The sequence below is a fragment of the Martes martes genome (assembly GCF_963455335.1).
Source record: "Martes martes genome assembly, chromosome: 3".
NCBI classification, from domain to species: domain Eukaryota; kingdom Metazoa; phylum Chordata; class Mammalia; order Carnivora; family Mustelidae; genus Martes; species Martes martes.
This window is the reverse complement of record NC_137890.1, coordinates 157,552,355-157,568,978: the sequence shown is the minus strand read 5'-3', so window position 1 is coordinate 157,568,978 and position 16,624 is coordinate 157,552,355. Positions and strand designations below refer to the sequence as shown.

General features: G+C 47.2%; 1 protein-coding gene across 1 annotated transcript in view; it reads left to right on the top strand.

Moving 5' to 3' along the window:
• Positions 1-16,624, top strand: part of ARMC9 (armadillo repeat containing 9) — a 152,975-nt gene that overhangs the window by 44,154 nt on the left and 92,197 nt on the right. The window contains exons 10-12 of the mRNA XM_080798761.1: positions 8,270-8,304; positions 11,735-11,846; positions 15,206-15,298. Of these exons, the coding sequence (XP_080654887.1) occupies positions 8,270-8,304; positions 11,735-11,846; positions 15,206-15,298 (240 nt within the window). The remainder of the gene's footprint in view (positions 1-8,269; positions 8,305-11,734; positions 11,847-15,205; positions 15,299-16,624) is intronic.

Genomic DNA, 16,624 nt, shown 5'->3' with positions numbered 1-16,624 from the left:
GGAACTGACAATATTGCTGTCAACTCTGATGAAGCTTATATTGGAGAATGTGGATTTTCTTTATAGACAGGTGGGTTTCCTACATTTAAATCCTGGCATTCAAGAAATGCGCACCCCCCCCCCCACCACCGCCACCCTGGTCATGGCCAGCTCTGGCCAAGCCCCTCCCCTCCCCCAGCACCGCTGGCAGCAAGGGCCCAAGGGCTCTAGGACTGACCCCTGCCCCCAGGAGCACTCATCTTCTTCCACCAGGGAAGCAGGGAGCAGGGTGATGTGTGCCCCGTTTTCTCCCAAACCCACAAAGCCTGGAGCAGGGGGGAGTATGCTGGCCCAGGGCCCTGCGGAGGAGATCCTATGAGCGGGGCCTAGTTCACGTTCAGATGACTGTGTCCAGATCTCCACGCACGTGAGCGGAGAGGGTGGTCAAATTCCAGTGTTTGCAGAAGGACCAATAATGACGGGATTGATTGTTTGAAAAGAGAACTCTCTCAGGTGGCCCCTTCCAGTTAGACTGCCTGTCGCCACTGTCCCCCCTGGTTTGTCATCCTGCATTCCTTACCAGCTCAGCCTCCAGACCATCGGTTAGTATCTCCTGGGAGACAAGAGAAATCTGAGTTTATCTTTTCAGCAATCTGATCATTGTTAAGAAAGGAAGCTTCTCCCTCAGGGCACAAGAGGTAGGGATTTTTTGTTTTCTAGGATTGTACAAGTAATACACAAATGTGCTCACTGGAAAATATGTAACAATTTAATAGTAAAGTGAACACAAATCCTTTCTTTCCATCACACTAACCCCATCTCCTCTCCCGCCACCAGGGACCCTGGTGACTGTTTCATACTCATCCTTCCAGACTTTAAAATTTATATAGAATCAAGGTTTTTGTTATACTCATCACTCTGCAACTATCTCTTTGAACTTAGTACATTTTAAAGAGTTTTTTATGTACTTCTGGATTTATTCATATTTTCCTTATCTTTTAGAGTTTTAATTTAAGAGCAGTATGGTTCCTTTAACCATTCCTCTAGCAAACCTTTAGGTGGCTTTTCATTTTTTTGCTGTATCTGATAATGATGCAGCACACATCTTGTATGCTGCAGATAGCACGGGAAAGAACCGTGGTTTGTCTCTCTTCTTAGCCCTTGGTTTGTCCTGGGCAAACACAAATGCAGAGACACTCCAGGGAAGGAGTGTCTGATGGAGGAGAGTGACCATCTTTACTTGCCCTAGGATGGACAGAAGTGGGGAGGGAGAGGGCTGACCATGGTACAGAGTCCAGTGCTGACTCCAAAGGTGGAAATCCAAGCATAGCTCCATGAGTGAATCCCAAGTCCCACTTCATGGTACCTGCGGGTTTTGGGGTTGGTTCATTGGCTGGAGAAGTTTCCATTTAAATGCATCCTTACTTGGGAAAATTGCCCATTTGGGAATTAACTCTTTTTCGGCAACTCCCAGGTAGACCCCACTGAGAATATAAGTTAAAATACTGCCAGGTGTGAGTGCATTATATATACTTAAGGCTCACGACCTGCAAATCTTAGAGAGCATTTACTTTAAAACCAACTGTCCTTCTTAGCAATAAAACCCTGCAGGGGCCTGGGGCTGGAGCTGGTGGCGGTGGTGGGGACCCTTTCTCGGGGTAGCCTTGTGCAGTTGCTCAGGAGACACTGCTTGGCACTGTTCTGCCAAGGAGGACTCTTCCTAAAGCTTGCTGTACTGTGGACGGTGGCTCTGGCTTAAAGTTCAACGCCTTCTGACCTTATGTTGTCTGTTGCATTGCCTTCTTAAGTCTTGGTGAGATGCCTGCTCCTTGTCTGCCTTGCCACTGTGTCTGAAGGCAGTTTTCCCAGGTCTCGTATTCTTGTCCTGAGGAGGAGTTGCACACCTAGCCCGCCTCCCCCTGCTGCGCCTCCTACCCCAGTGCCCGTCATGTTCTTGACCTCACCCTGGTGATGTAAGGATTGACCACCTTTGATCTCAGCCAGTTGGTGGGACCGTGATTGGCAGAGAATAACTGTACCACTAGCTCGGATTTCTCCTCTGACTTCCAGGCCTTCTCCCTGTGAATGTCTGATCGGCATATCATTTCTCCGTCCAAAAACGGGTTCATCTTTTCCTCCAAACAGGTGGTCTCCCCTCTTGCACTTCCTGTCTTGGGAAACAACTCACCAGAGAACACCTGCGAATCATCCAAGCCTCTTCCCTCTTTGGGGCCCTATGTCCAGGCTGTCCTAGGGATCTGGGGGCCTTCCTCCCTCCTGACCCACGTCTTTGTTGCTTTGTGTTTTATTGAGGCTCTTCCTCTTTCTGTCCTGGCTAAAGCAACATTTCCTAACCGGTCTCTGTCTTAAAACTCTCACCTGTCTGATTACTCATGCCCACAGGAGCAGGGATGACCTTTCCGGTTGTGTCTTATTTATTCATGCCCTCAAGTTTTGGGAGGGATGTCAGTCCGTACAGGCATCGATCAGGTTACTGTCTTGCTTAATACCTGTCTTTGCTCCAGGTCTGAAGTGCTCAGGGGGGAGTCCATAGCCTTCTGTGATCTAATGCCCCTCCCCATGCTCAGCGATGGTCACAGAAAGCAAAAGAGGCCTCAGCACCCCTGCCACTAGCACTTCCCAAAGTAAACCCGTTGCTGCTACCTTTCCTTGGCTGAGGCTCTCAGTTGCCTGCAGGCTACAGGGCAGAGGCAGGGCCCAGCGTGGGGCCCTCGGGAACCTGGTAAGCCAGAGAGATGCCTGCCCGGGAAGCGCGCATCTGGGAACTCGGCACTCACACTACACTGACTCAGCCTCATTTCCAAATGCTATGGGAACAGTGTCCCATTTCAGCCCACCCCCACCCCCCACATATACCCCTGCCATCCATGTCTTGCAAGCAGCCCTCTGTGTTGCAGAGTTGGCGGTAGCAACATCCCTTCGCTGTGTGTGGGGCTGCGCTTCCGGTCCCCGGCTTTTGTGACTTCTTCTGCCCTGTGGCCAAGGTGCGTTTCCTCCCACTGTGGTTATTTAACCTCTTCTAGGTCATCTCTGTCCTGGAGCTCGCTCGCCAGGGGGCCTGCCTTCCCTGTTCCCCTGCTCTCCTACACAGCACAGGCAGCCACAGTGGTCGAGCTTACGTCCTAATAAGGCCAGGGGGGAGGCTGGTGACAGGTGGGCCTGGGCTTAGGCTTCAGGTCCCAGACAGTGCCTGCCACAGCCTCAAGGCTCAGGTGCTGCTGCTGGCGTCAAGCCACGGCTCCTTCTCTCTGACCCTCCGGGGCTGCCCACACCTGCGACTGTCCTGTGCAGCCCGTGCCTACAGACCCTGATCCTGGCGGGTTCTCCCATCCCCAGAGCCAGCCACTGTCGTATGAAGTAGGGGACGTGGCACGCTCCAAGATGCACGACACTCAGCGGCGCGCTGAAGTCTCTTCCAGAGATCCCTCCCCACCCCCGTACACGTGCAGACACTCTGACCAAGGGACACTGTGTCATGGTACACCTGAGACCAAGCTCTGCGAACACTTTCTGATGTTACAGAGCATGGGCAGAGCCCCTCAGCTCGCTGTCGGCCTGCTCCTGTGCACCCATCCATCCTTGTCCCCCCACAACAACCATTGGCTTCGGGGAGCAGTGACAGCTGAGGGCCAGGCTCAGTCCCTGGCCTGCAGTGAGCGGCCGAGGAGGTGTAATACTGCCATTTCACTCTCTGCTCAGGGAGAAATTCCTCTCTCCCATATCCAGGTGGCCCAGGGAGCCTTGGCCCAGCCCGACACTGTGTAGGTGCTCAGTTACTCACTGGTGGGTCGGTGTACATTCATCCTGTCTTCTACCTGTGCTTTGAAAGGTTGCCCTGCCTTCCTCAGGCAGGAAAGCACCTGCCTGTCCAGTCACGTATCCGTGGTGAGGCCTCTCCCAGAGCACCCTTCGTCTGATCCCCAAATCACACTGTACCCCTGGGGCAGCAGGCAGGGCCCCTTCAGAAGCCCCTTTGTGAGGGGATCCAGTCTGGGGCTGATTCACCCGTGTTCAAAATCCACAGTTAGCTCATGAGGGAAAAAGAAAAATTTTTCTTTCTGGTGGGGGAGAAATTATTATTTTCCTCACTGTGACTAATGACCTTGGAGCTTCTCCCATCTTTCTCTTGAGTTATTCCTTGTCAGCCTATTGTAGCTCTGTCCACGCTGCCTGCAGCTGGTGGCAATGACTTTTAGAAATTTAGTCCAAAGTGAAGTTTGGTCAGAAGATTGGAGCAACCCCCTTAGGGCTCAGACATTACTACTGATGCCTCCATACAGTAGCAATGTGGGTGAAAAGATAGATAGATATAGATAGATAGATAGATAGATAGATAGATAGATGTAGGCTCTCAGGAGTTCTCCATTCCCTGGGGTTGTTTATACCCAGCTACCAATGTTAAAGTCCACATCTTCCTAACAGGAGATGGAGCTCGGTACTTTCAGCTGCAGCAGCCCTGTCAGTGAAGGGGGGAGCTCAGCACGGATGGACAGAGAAGGTGTTGACACTCTGTGTGCTCTCACGGGGGTCCACACCCCTGGTACACCCCTGGTACTGTTATTGCCACCATTTGCCGACGAGACACAGAGATTCTCAGACACACTGATTCTCCCCACTGGCCTGTAAGCTCTCTGAGAAGGGGGCTTTGCTCTGGTCACTCTGATACCACCGTGCCCTGCAGAGACCTGGCAGATGGGAGGCAATCAGGAAGAACAGGCTGAAGGGAGGAGCACATGCCTCTCTCTCAGGAAGATTGTGCTGACCCATTCCTCCCACAGCTCAGCTCTGGGGTTTTGTTTTTTGTTTTGTTTTGTTTCGTTTTGTTTTTTTACTTGACTGGATAATAAAAGCTCAGTAGTGTCTAACATACTGCCTCTTCTCATGAAAGTGTTAGTTGTTAGTGCTTTTCAATTAATTTCTTCACAGAACAAATAGAATGACATGGAGTTTAGCAAAACAGAGGTAGTGTTTTAAAAGAACGGGCCACCTAGCGGGCTCAGTTGGTGGAGTGTGGGACTTTTGGTCTCAGGTTAGAAGTTTGAGCCCCATGTTGCATATAGAGATTACTTAAACATAAAATCTTTTAGGGGCGCCTGGGTGGCTCAGTCAATTGAGCATTTGACTCTTGATTTCAGCTCAGGTGATGGTGTCAGGGTCATGGGATCGAGCCCCTCATGGGGCTCTGCACTAGGCATGGAGCTTAAGATTCTCTCTCTCTCTCCCTCTGCCCCCCCGCCCCAATGCTCTCACACACACACACTCTCTCTCTAAAATAAATAAATCTTCTTTTTAAAGATTTTACTTGAGAGAGAGCACACAAGAGCACAAGCAGAGGGAGCAGCAGAGTGAGAGGGAGAAGCAGGCTCCTCACTGAGCAAGGAGCCCGATGTGGGACTTGATCCCAGGACCCCGGGATCATGACCTGAGCCGAAGGCAGATGCTTAACCGACTGAGCCACCCAGGTGCCCCTAAACAAATCTTTTTTTAAAAAGATATACTATTAAAAAAATAAATAAGCTCTTTTATAAATAAATAAATGATAGGAAACATTTTCTTAAGTATGTGATGAATTTTATTTGTGGATATATGAACTAGCCAATAACACTAATTTAGAAATGTATATTTTTAAAGATTTTATTTATTTATTTGATGGAGAGAGCGAGCACAAGCAGGGGGAGGGGCAGGCAGAGGCAGAGGGAGAAGAAGGCTCCCCACTGAGCAGGAAGCCTGATGCGGGACTCAATCCCAGGACCCTGGGATCATAACCTGAACCAAACACAGACCCTTATCCAACTGAGGCACCCAGGTACCCCTAAAAGTATTTTTTATTTTATCTTTATATTTGGCTAATATTTTAATATGCCTCTGCCCTTATTTGACTCATTTAACTTATTATCTTGACTTTTTGGTCTTCTGAATGTGTTAGATGAGTAATTTATGTATAGTTCAAATTTATTTTCTCAACTCCTTGCTATTTAAGTCAATAATAGGAACAGGCATTTCCTTTAATTAAAAAAAAAAATCAAGGGCTGGGGGAACCTGGGTGGCTCAATCATTAAACCTCTGCCTTCAGCTCAGGTCATTATCCCAGGGTCTTGGGATAGAGCCCGCATTGGGCTCCCTGCTCTGCAAGAAGCCTGCTTCTCCCTCTCCCATTCCCCCTGCTTGTGCTCCCTCTCTTGCTCTCTCTCTTTCTGTCAAGTAAATAAATAAAATCTTTTTTTAAAAAGTCAAAGATTAAAAAATATAAAAACATACTTGGTCATGAGCCATTTAAAAGTGAGATTTGCTGTCTCCAAAGTGGGAATCTGTGTGGCCTGTAAATACTGTAGATAGAAGCAGTAGGGAATGGAGTCATCACCTAGGGCCAGTTTATTAAATCGGTCAAGGATTCTGGAGGGCCCATCTTGGGAAGTCAGTCTTCATTCATTCATTCAATAAATGTTGATCATGTGCCTCTGTATGCCTGGCACTGTACCAGGTGCTAGGTACATAAATAGAGAGTATTGTGTCTCTACTCATTATGGAACTCAGTGTCTGCTAAAGGAGAAAGCACAGAAATCATTGCAAAATAATCACGGTTCAATGCGGTAAGCGTGGGTAATGACCATTCCAGAGCTGTGGTGACACAGAGTGGACAGAGACCCACTACCCCCACTTTTGGAAGAGTTCCACAGAGACCCAAGATCTCTTCTCTTCTCTTCTCCTCACTTTTTTTCCGTGGAATTCCTTAGAACCTATCCCAAACATTCTGTCACTTTACCTATAAATCATTCAATGTATTTATCTAACAGATAAAGCCTTTACAAAACTAAAAGCAAACACAACTGCAATGCCAAATACAGTTAGTACTGTATTCCTCAGTATCATACTGCCCTGTGCAGTCCCTATTTAGATTTCCCTTATTGTCTTAAAATATCTTTTTTTTTTTAAGATTTTATTTATTTATTTGACAGAGAGAGAGATCACAAGTAGGCAGAGAGGCAGGGAGAGAGGGGGAAGCAGGCTCCCTGCCAAGCAGAGAGCCCCGTGTGGAGCTTGAGCCCAGGACCCTGAGATCATGACCTGAGCCGAAGGCAGAGGCTTATTAACCCACTAAGCCCCCAGGCGCCCCTCAAAACATCTTTTTTTTTTTTTTTAAGATTTTATTTATTTATTTGACAGACAGAGATCACAAGTAGGCAGAGAGGCAAGCAGAGAGGCAGGTAGAGAGAGAGAGAGAGGAGGAAGCAGGCTCCCTGATGAGCAGAGAGCCCGATGCGGGGCTTGATCCCAGGACTCTGGGATCAGGACCTGAGCCAAAGGCAGAGGCTTTAACGTACTGAGCCACCCAGGCGCCCCTCAAAACATCTTTTATAGCTGGCTGGAGTTGGTCCAACCAAGCACCACACACAGCATTTGTTTTTTGCTTCTCAAGTCTGTTTTAGTACATGTTTAATACAGCATTGTTTGTAGTGGCAAAAACAAAACAATAAATAGGACACTGAATATCCATAAAGTGGGCAGTGGATTGGCCTATAAATAGGGCTAAAATGGAGTAGGGAGGGAGGGGGATTTTTCTGTAAACACCTCTATAGGGTTTGACTTGGTACAAAGTGTATGTTATTGTTATACTCAAAGAGAAAATCTTAATAAAGAAAAAAGTCAGCATAATAAGATGATCTCCGTTGCTTTTGTTCTCTGTGACATCCGACCAGGCAGCTTTAAGTGCCTCTGGGCGTTTGGTTGGGGAGGACCCACTTGTGTTTTTATGGAGCATTCCTTGGAGCAGAGTAACAACAAACCAAGGGTGGTGGGCGTCTTGGGAACTACTTGAGTAGTGTGTTGCTTAACTTCAGTTTGGGCTAATTTTTATCTTATTTATTTCTATTTTTATTTTTATTTTATATTGTTTATTTTAAATTTTCTTTATTTGTTTTAGAGAGAGAGTGTGCTATCGAGTGTGTGTGTGAGCATGGGGGGGCGGGGGTGGAACAGAGGGAGAGGGACAAGCAGACTCCACGCGGAGGCTGATGCAGGGCTCATCTCATGACCCAGAGATCATGACATGAGCTGAAATCAGGAGTCAGATGCTTAGCCAACTGAGCCACGCAGGCGCACCTGTTTGGACTAATTTTTAAATCATATATGATTATGATAGGAGAATCCTGATGGATCAAAACCTTTGCAAATCTGTTGATTTTGTGCGAGTACAGTGATTTAGGATTAATGCATTGCTCTCACTGTTTAACACAGTCTCTCTTCTTCTTTTTCCACCCCGCATCCTCAGGCTTCAACCATGTTGAGAGCCTCCTTGGCACCTGGGTAAGTAATTGCTTTTAGGAGTTGTTAGGATGGAGGACAGCTCTAGGTAAAACTAGAATTCAAAGTAACTTTCTGGACATTCATCTTGAGAGTCTAGCCTAGAGGAGTGCCTTTGATTAGCTAGAGCTCCATGTGGATATAAAGTAAATACCAGTAATTATAAATAATACTTAAAGTATTATTATTAATACTTAAATACTTAAAGTATTTTATTATAAATAAAACTTAAAGTACCTTCTAGTATTAATTCTCTTTATTTTGGAGAGCTTGCATCAAATGGGAAAAAATTGTTGAATTGTTCCTATGATATTCTGTAGAGATTAATCTTCTGTCATAGGGCAGTCATCAGAGGGCTGCAATGTCTAAATTTTATGTTCTCTGCTGACTCACTTGTGACCAGGGCCACAGGATAGCTTTGTGGATGCCTAAGCATTCCTATCCATATCGATTAGGTTGTCACCTGTGTGGGTGTCTGGTGTTCGGGAATTTCATTCGGCGTGTATGTTGCAGTAACAGGAAGTTGAGAACCTTTGACAGAGGCTTTAAGGACTAGGATGGGTTCTGGTGACCCTCTGAGCACCGCCCCCACCTTGTTGGAGGGGGATCAGAGGATGCTGTCAGATCACTCCAACCCCTGAGAGAGATACAGCTTGCCTCCTCCCTCAGGCCTGCGTGAGTCTGACACTGACCCTGCACTTTGTTCTCTGCAGACAGCAGCGGCTGTATAACGTAGTGCTGATGAGACAGACAGCCGGGGTTAAAATCCGGCTTTGTGACCTTGGACCACTTCTGTAACTTCTCTGTGTCTCAGTTTCTTTACTTGAGAAGAGACAATAATTAATAACTTTCTCACAGGATTATTGTGAGGATAAAAATGAGTTCCTGTGTATAAAGCACTTAGTACAATGCTGGGACTTAATAAACTCTCCGGTTTGCTAATGTCACCTGGGCTGTAAGAGGCAAGGTCACCTGCAGAGAGTAAAGGGGGTAGTTGGTGGAGGGGCTAAGGAGGGCAAAGGAGAAGGTATGCCACAGTCTTCTTGGATGGCAGGAGGGTGGCTAGACCACAGAAATGTGGGGCGGCTGAGCAACTTAGTTGGCGATATATTTAGTGGCCAATATTGCCATTATGGACAAGTAACTATGGCCTGCATTTGACAACGTCTCTTCCCTCCAGAAAAAGTGCCCCAGCTATGGAACAATTTTAGACTTGGCTTTACATGTGGAACTTTTTGTCTAGAAGAAGATCTTGTTTAAATTTTAAATTAAAAAAATCTTTTTTTCATGTTGAAATAATTTCAGAGCTACAAATACTGTACAGATAATTCCCTTATGTCCTTCACCCAGATTCCCCATGTTGATATTTTGTGTAAGCTCAGTACAGTTGTCAGAGTCAGAAAATTAATGCTGATGCCGCATCATCTCATCTGCAGGCCTTCCTCACATGTTAGCAGCTGCTCCATTCTGCCCTTTGTCTGGTCCTGTGTTCAGTCCAGGATCACACGTTGACCTGGTTGTCGTATCTGTGTTTCCTTTCATTTGAAGTCATTCTTCCATCCCTTTCATGGCCTTGACACTTTCGAAGAATACTGACCAGTTATTTGTAATGGGGATTTCTAAAGTATCTGTTCATTTTTAAACACAGCTGTATTGGCCTCAGGAAAATAGGTGCCAGAATGATCAGTGTGCACGTGCGCAGGGCTCTGCTGTGTGACGTGCAGACTAGAACCTCCTCCCAGGAGTGTTCACTGAGATCTCATTTGTTGCCCTCTTCTCTGGCCTTTTTCTCCGGGGCCCTGTGAGAGGATTGTCTTTTGTCTTTTAAAAACTAACATTAAGAAAACTAGCATGTAATATTTTTTTTATAATGTAATACATGCTCATTACAGAAAAGTTGATGCTACAGGCACATATGAAGAAAATTTACAGTACCCTAAATGCTGCGCCCCCCAGGGTCTTACCTCCTTTCCACCTTCCACCCACCTTATCTCTGTTCCACCCTTTAAAACTAATGAAACAAGTGAAATGGGTGAAGGAGACCGAGAGGTGCAGACTTCCACTTAGAAGTTTGCCTCCTGGGAGGCAGTGGACTGCGTGGGAACTATAGTCAGTAATACTGTATTGCAAATGTAAAAGTTGCTGAGAAAGTAAATCTCAAAAATTCTCATCCCAAGAAAGGAAATGTGGGAACTTTGTGTGGTGACAGAGGGTAAAGAGACTCAGTGTGGTGACCACTTAACCATCTGTACAGATGGTGAATCATGACGCCAGACGCCCGCAGCTAACATCATGTAGCTTGGTTACGCATCAATGGGAAGCAGAAGAACCCTCATCTTTTTTTTTTTTTTGAAGATTTTGTTTTTTAAGTAATCTCTACCCCCAGTGTGAGGCTCAGACTCACAACCCCAAGACCAAGAGTTGCACACTCTACCAACTGAGCCAGCCAGGTGCCCCAAGAAGCCTTCGTGTGCCTCTTTTCACCCAAGTCCTCATGAGCCCGCATTTAGTATTGTGCCCAGAGTACTGATCTTAATATTCTCTGCACAGTGTCAGGAAGACCATACTGTTGTTTTGCTTTTGTTTTTGACTTGTTTTATGCTGAAATGATTATAATAGAGTCATAGGAATTTGACCCCCCAGCCCCCCAACTCCGTGGTGACATCTTCTGTGCCAAGTACAACATCAAAGGGAGGACGTTAACATGGGTACAGTGCTGTTAGCCAGATCGCAGGCCTCGCTCCCTTGCACTGGTTCTCCCGTGTGCTTCAGCCCCCACTGTGGAGCAAAACAAACTGAAGACGCTGGGGAGACCTGGCTTCCCCTGAGGGCTCCACTTGGGTCTTCTTGAGGAGGGTTTGCAAACGGCCCTACTTGCTCCTCTCTCCCAGATATGAACCCGTGCTACTTCCTGACATGCCCTTTACCTCCTTGGGGTTGACTGTGCTCCCACTCTTCACAGTTGTTTCCTCACCCTGGTCTGTCCTTTGCGTCCCCCCAGTTCAGTGCCTTGGGCCTGAGCGCGCAGCAGCTGCAGGATTTCAGGGAGCACTCTTGCGGGTGCTGCTGCTGCTGGTGGTCTCCAGCTTTGCTCCAGATGCTAAATAGCGGTGCTGCGAGGTCTGGTGCCTCCAAGGTGATTCCATCCCCGTCGGATGGAGCCCTGGCCCTGTGTAAGCACAGCAGTTTCTAAACCTGGCCAGGCAGGGACTCCTTGTATGGGGAAAAACATTCAACAAAGCCCCAGTATCTCCAAGGGAAAGGCAGAGCAGAGTTCGATGACACGGGGTGGGGGAGGGAGGGTGGCGGGCCTGGACTTCATTCCAGGAGTGGAGAAGACAGCCGGGCCACCGCTGGTGTCCGGAGACTCAGGAAGTCTAATGAATGTGCCCTTTGCCCTTTTTTCTCTCTTTGAACTTGTGTGGTTGAGTAGGAAACTGAAGGATGTCCCGTTACTGCCCTCCTTGGATTATGAGAAACTGAAGAAGGATTTGATTTTGGGGAGTGACCGCTTGAAAGCCTTCCTGTTGCAGGCTCTTCGCTGGGTACGTACCTTTCCCTGGAAGTTAAGACGTGGTCTTCTTGGCTGGCTACCTTGCTTGTATCTTGTACCCCATCTACTACAAATCTTTCCTCATGCTGCCTGCCGACACCAAGAGCTAAAGGTAAAAACAGCTTCTGAAGACAGCCTTGGCCTCTTGGTAAAAACCCGGGTGTGGAACTCACAGTTGCCTTTGCCTTCCCTCACTCGTTTGCCACATGCCATTTCAAGCCTGCCCCTGTCACCCGTTGTAAGCCACCTTCCCAGCCAGCAGGGTTGGCGCGGGAGCGCCCAGATTCACTCTCTTATGACAGCTTCTCAAAGACTTCTGCATTCGGGTGCTATGTGGGACCACTCGAGCAGACAGTGGGGGTGGACCCTGATGAACCAGTCTTTTTTTTTTTTTTAATTTATTTATTTATTGGACAGACAGAGATCACAAGTAGGCAGAGAGGCAGGCAGAGAGAGAAGAGGAAGCAGGCTCCCCGCAGAGCGGAGAGCCTGATGAGGGGCTCGATCCCAGGACCCCGGGATCGTGACCTGAGCTGAAGGCAGAGGCTTGAACCCACTGAGCCACTCAGGTGCCCCTGATGAACCAGTCTTAAGAGACGTCAAGCCTCATCTGATAGTTGCTTTTCCTCCCACTCTTGAGATTGGGAGGGTAAGCCAGTGGTTCTCAAGGTTTTTAGTCTCAGATCTGTTGACACTCTTGGAAATTACCGAGGACCCTAAAGGCTTTAGTTTATGTGAATTCTATCTACCACTATTTATAGTATTAGAAATTAAAAACCGAGAACATTTCTAAATATTAATTCATTTAAGATGAACAATTATGAACCCAGAACATAACATAAATAATGTATTTTTTATACTTAAAAAATAACTCTTTTCCAAACAAACAAACAAAAAAAATCAGGAAAGTGGCATTGTTTTACATTTTGGCAAATTTCTTTACTGTCTGGCCTGATGGGAGGACAGCTGGATTCTCACATCTGCCTCCCCAAGTGAGTCATCACAGTGTCATACTTGATATAGCCTCTGAGAGATGGACCATGACAAAGATAAAACAGGGGCTCCTGGCTGAATCAGTCAGTAGAGCGGGTGACTCTTGATCTCAGGTTTGTGAGTTTGAGCCCCACACCAGGTATAGAGATTACTTTAAAAAATAAAATCTTTAGGGGTGCCCGGGTGGCTCAGTCAGTTAAGCATCTGCCTTCAGCTTAGGTCATGATTCCAGGGTCCTGGGATTGAGCCCTGCCTCAGGCTACCTGCTCAGCAGTGGGTCTGTTTCTCCCTCTCCCTCTTCCCCTCCACCTGCTTGTGTACCTTCTCTTTCTCTCTCTCAAATAAATAAATAAAATCTTAAAAAGAAATAAAATAAAATCTTAGAAAAAGAGAGATCATACCTTAGTATTATTATGAAAATAATCATGACCTTGTAGACTCCTTGGAAGGTCTTTGGAGACCCCTAGGATTCCCCAAAGTACACTTGAGAACTGCATGTCTAGGCCAACACTGGTTGGCCCTTTAACTGAATAATCCATTCTAACTTAGAATAATCCATTCTAACTTAGGCTGTAATAGTGTCATAGTGTCATAGTGTCAGACCCTGAATTTCAGGGTATTGGCATCAAAGTGGCTTTGAGTAATTTCCCCAACTCTGTAGACAAAGGTCTCCTCACTTGCACTTCGGAAGATTGGTCATGCTTCCTGGAACATGGTCTCAGGGAGTGCTCTGAGAATGCATCCAGGATCACCAGACGGAGTGCTGTGGCCGATGGGTAATGTCTGCCTCAGTTGACTAGCGCAGGTGCCCACCGTGAGGAGTCGTAGGGGCCATTGCCTCTGCCCGCTCAAGTTAGCAGACTCATTCTCTGGCTCCTAGTTTGTCCACCCAGCAGCTCCCCCTCTCAGTCCGTGCTACCGAGCCTCTTGGGGAGGCAGGCTATTCCTTTGCCAAATGAATGACATTGTCACAGATTAACCAGGAAGAATAAACAAGTGTCTTAAGATCTTGTCTGTGTCCCCGTCCAGCTTGTCACCCCTCCACCCCATTCCAGTACCCTGGCCCTGGCTTCAGGGAACTTGGTGGAAGGGCGGCAGCTCCCACCTGTGACACTCTTGGCATACCCTCCTTTAAGTGCCCTCTGCCCTCAGGGCCTTCCTGTTTGGCCACAGTGGATCCAGTCTGCCAGCGACACCCGCCTCTGGAGGCCTCCGCCTGTCAGTTCTGGCCGGGGGTCTCCTGCTCTTGTCTTCTCGCCATGTGGCTCTTTACACGTCCAGCTCCTCCTCAGCCAGTGGCAGGGCCCATGGTCTCAGGGGTCTCCAGTGGGATTTTCCTGGGAAAGCAAGGACATCTCACTTTATATGTGACTTTCCCATATAATTCGTACCTGTACACACTCATATGTACACGCACACACACATTTCACACACTCTCCATACAACATTTTTTTTCTAGCCCTATGGACAGTGGGTTTATCCTTAACACAACGCAAGAGACTTATGACTTTAAAAATCTACAAAATTCTACCCACTTACCCGTTACACACATACACACACACACACACTCACTCACACACACTCAAACACACACAGTATTGCTGCATCAGTCCCTATAATATAAAGTCTAACTTGTTGGTGATGCATTGGCTGCAAGCCCTCCACAGCCTGCCTTGTGCCCAGGCCCCACTGGGCTCCTCCAACATGCCCCCTGCATTTTCACGCCTCCTCAACCAGTACCACACTTCTTCCCCCGCCCTTCCCCCACTACCCACCATACTCACATTCCCCCCGTATTGGCTGATAGTCTGCTCGTCCTTCAGAGACCAATTCTAGAGCCCCTTCTTGTGAGGAAAACTCTCTAGGTGTTGGTGGGCTCTCCCTTATCTGTACACTTACTGTCTGGGCTTTTTTTTTTTTTTAAGATTTTACTTATTTATTTGACAGACAGAGATTACAAGTAGGCAGAGAGGCAGGCAGAGGGAGGGAGAGGCAGGCTCCCTGCTGAACAGAGAGCCTGATGTGGGGTTCGATCCCAGGATCCTGGGATCATGACCTGAGCCGAAGGCAGAGGCTTTAATCCACTGAGCCACCCAGGCACCCCCCGTCTGGGCATTTTATCACTTCCCTTCTCTGGTGAGCTGACTCTCACATCACCCATTAGGAAATATAACATCATAACTCCCTGTTAGTTGAATGGCTGCCTGGGTAGCTACTCGCCCCCCAACCCCCGCCCAGGTATTATTTGCTTTGGTTAAATGTAGTTATTACTACTGCCATTTAAAAGATTCCTACTCTATGAACATATTTCTCCATATTAAAACTTGGGTCTCTCACTTTTCTTTTTCTTAATTCTAGCGCTTGACCACGTCCCATCCTGGAGAGCAGAGGGAGACTGTTCTGGAAGCTTACATTGGCAATGACCTCCTGGATTGTCACAGCCACAGCCAGGTCTGTGAGAGATGGGCCAGAGCCCAGCCAGGGCCTTCATTTCGAGGGGATGATCTTAGCAGTAGGGGAAGGCTGTACTTTATATGGTATTTTCAGCCTAGTGACTGTATGTCAGCCTTTTGCTAGCTGGTGAGGTCTGCTACTCACCTAAGACATTGGCCCACTTTTCACTTCTAACAGAGTCCTAAACAGATCAGAACTGCTTGATTCAACTCTGGAGCTCTTTCCTGTCCTTCTTCCTTTTCCCCAAATCCCAACTCTTTCCCTCACTCCACTGCTTAACCATGAGTCCTGCAAGTTCAGTGTGACTTACAGTAGACAAGGCGGGTAAGCCGATTCGATTGTTGTTCATCTGGGCCTCACCTAAAATATGTTAACACTGTATTTGTATATAGCTTTGGACCAGATAGGTCTGATGATACAGTGGGAAAAGTGTGGGATTCGGAGTGAGGTTAACTGGTTTCAAACCTCTGCCCAGTGGCCCATGAGCCAGACAACCTTGAGTAAGTTACTGGGTTTCAGAGCACGTCCCACTTGGAGAAGGAGCCATCACCTGCCTCATGAGGTTGTGGGGTTGACTGTGTTTGGTAACCCGTGGGACGAACTTAACACAGTGCCTAGCACAGAGTAGCCAGTATGTGGTGGTTTCCCTCCCCACTGTTCACCCCCTTACCTGTTATCAACTCCAGGCTTCGCTGGACAGAGGCGGAGTGAGATCTAGAACATGACATATATGAGACACTGCATTTCATTATCTCCATCAGTGTTATCCAGAATGCTTTAAATACTTCACCTCCCTATTTTGGCTTCACAGGGTGTGTGCTGGGTGGAAGAGCAGCACACCTTAGGGTCACCGATAAAACAGCCCCCCACAGAAGCTAAGCACACGTTAGGCTCCCCTGTGCATGGGCAGCTGCATTCGAGAATTCTGAGTTGCTAGTTTATTCTCCGAATGTAGTCTTATTGCTCCTGTGCGAGTTAAGTTTGAAAAGTAGTCTCTCAAATTTTTGACTTATTTCCTTTTACTTTTATTTCTGCTTATTTTTATAATGGCATCTGAAACCAACTTATCAGGCATGAAGCGGCTGAAAATAGATTGTCTGTGATTTTACAAGCTCAAATTCAAAGAGTAAATTCAATATCGAACCTTTCTAAAACTGTCTTATTTCATTGAATCTGAGATGTATTTTCCCCCCATTTTAGGATTCTGGGAAATGAAAGCATATCTAGTAGTCAATGGCCTGTTACAGTTTAATTGGCTTCTTGCCTTTCTTGGTTGTATATATAAAAAGCAACGTGTTCTCTAATGAAAGATGTCTTAGGTTT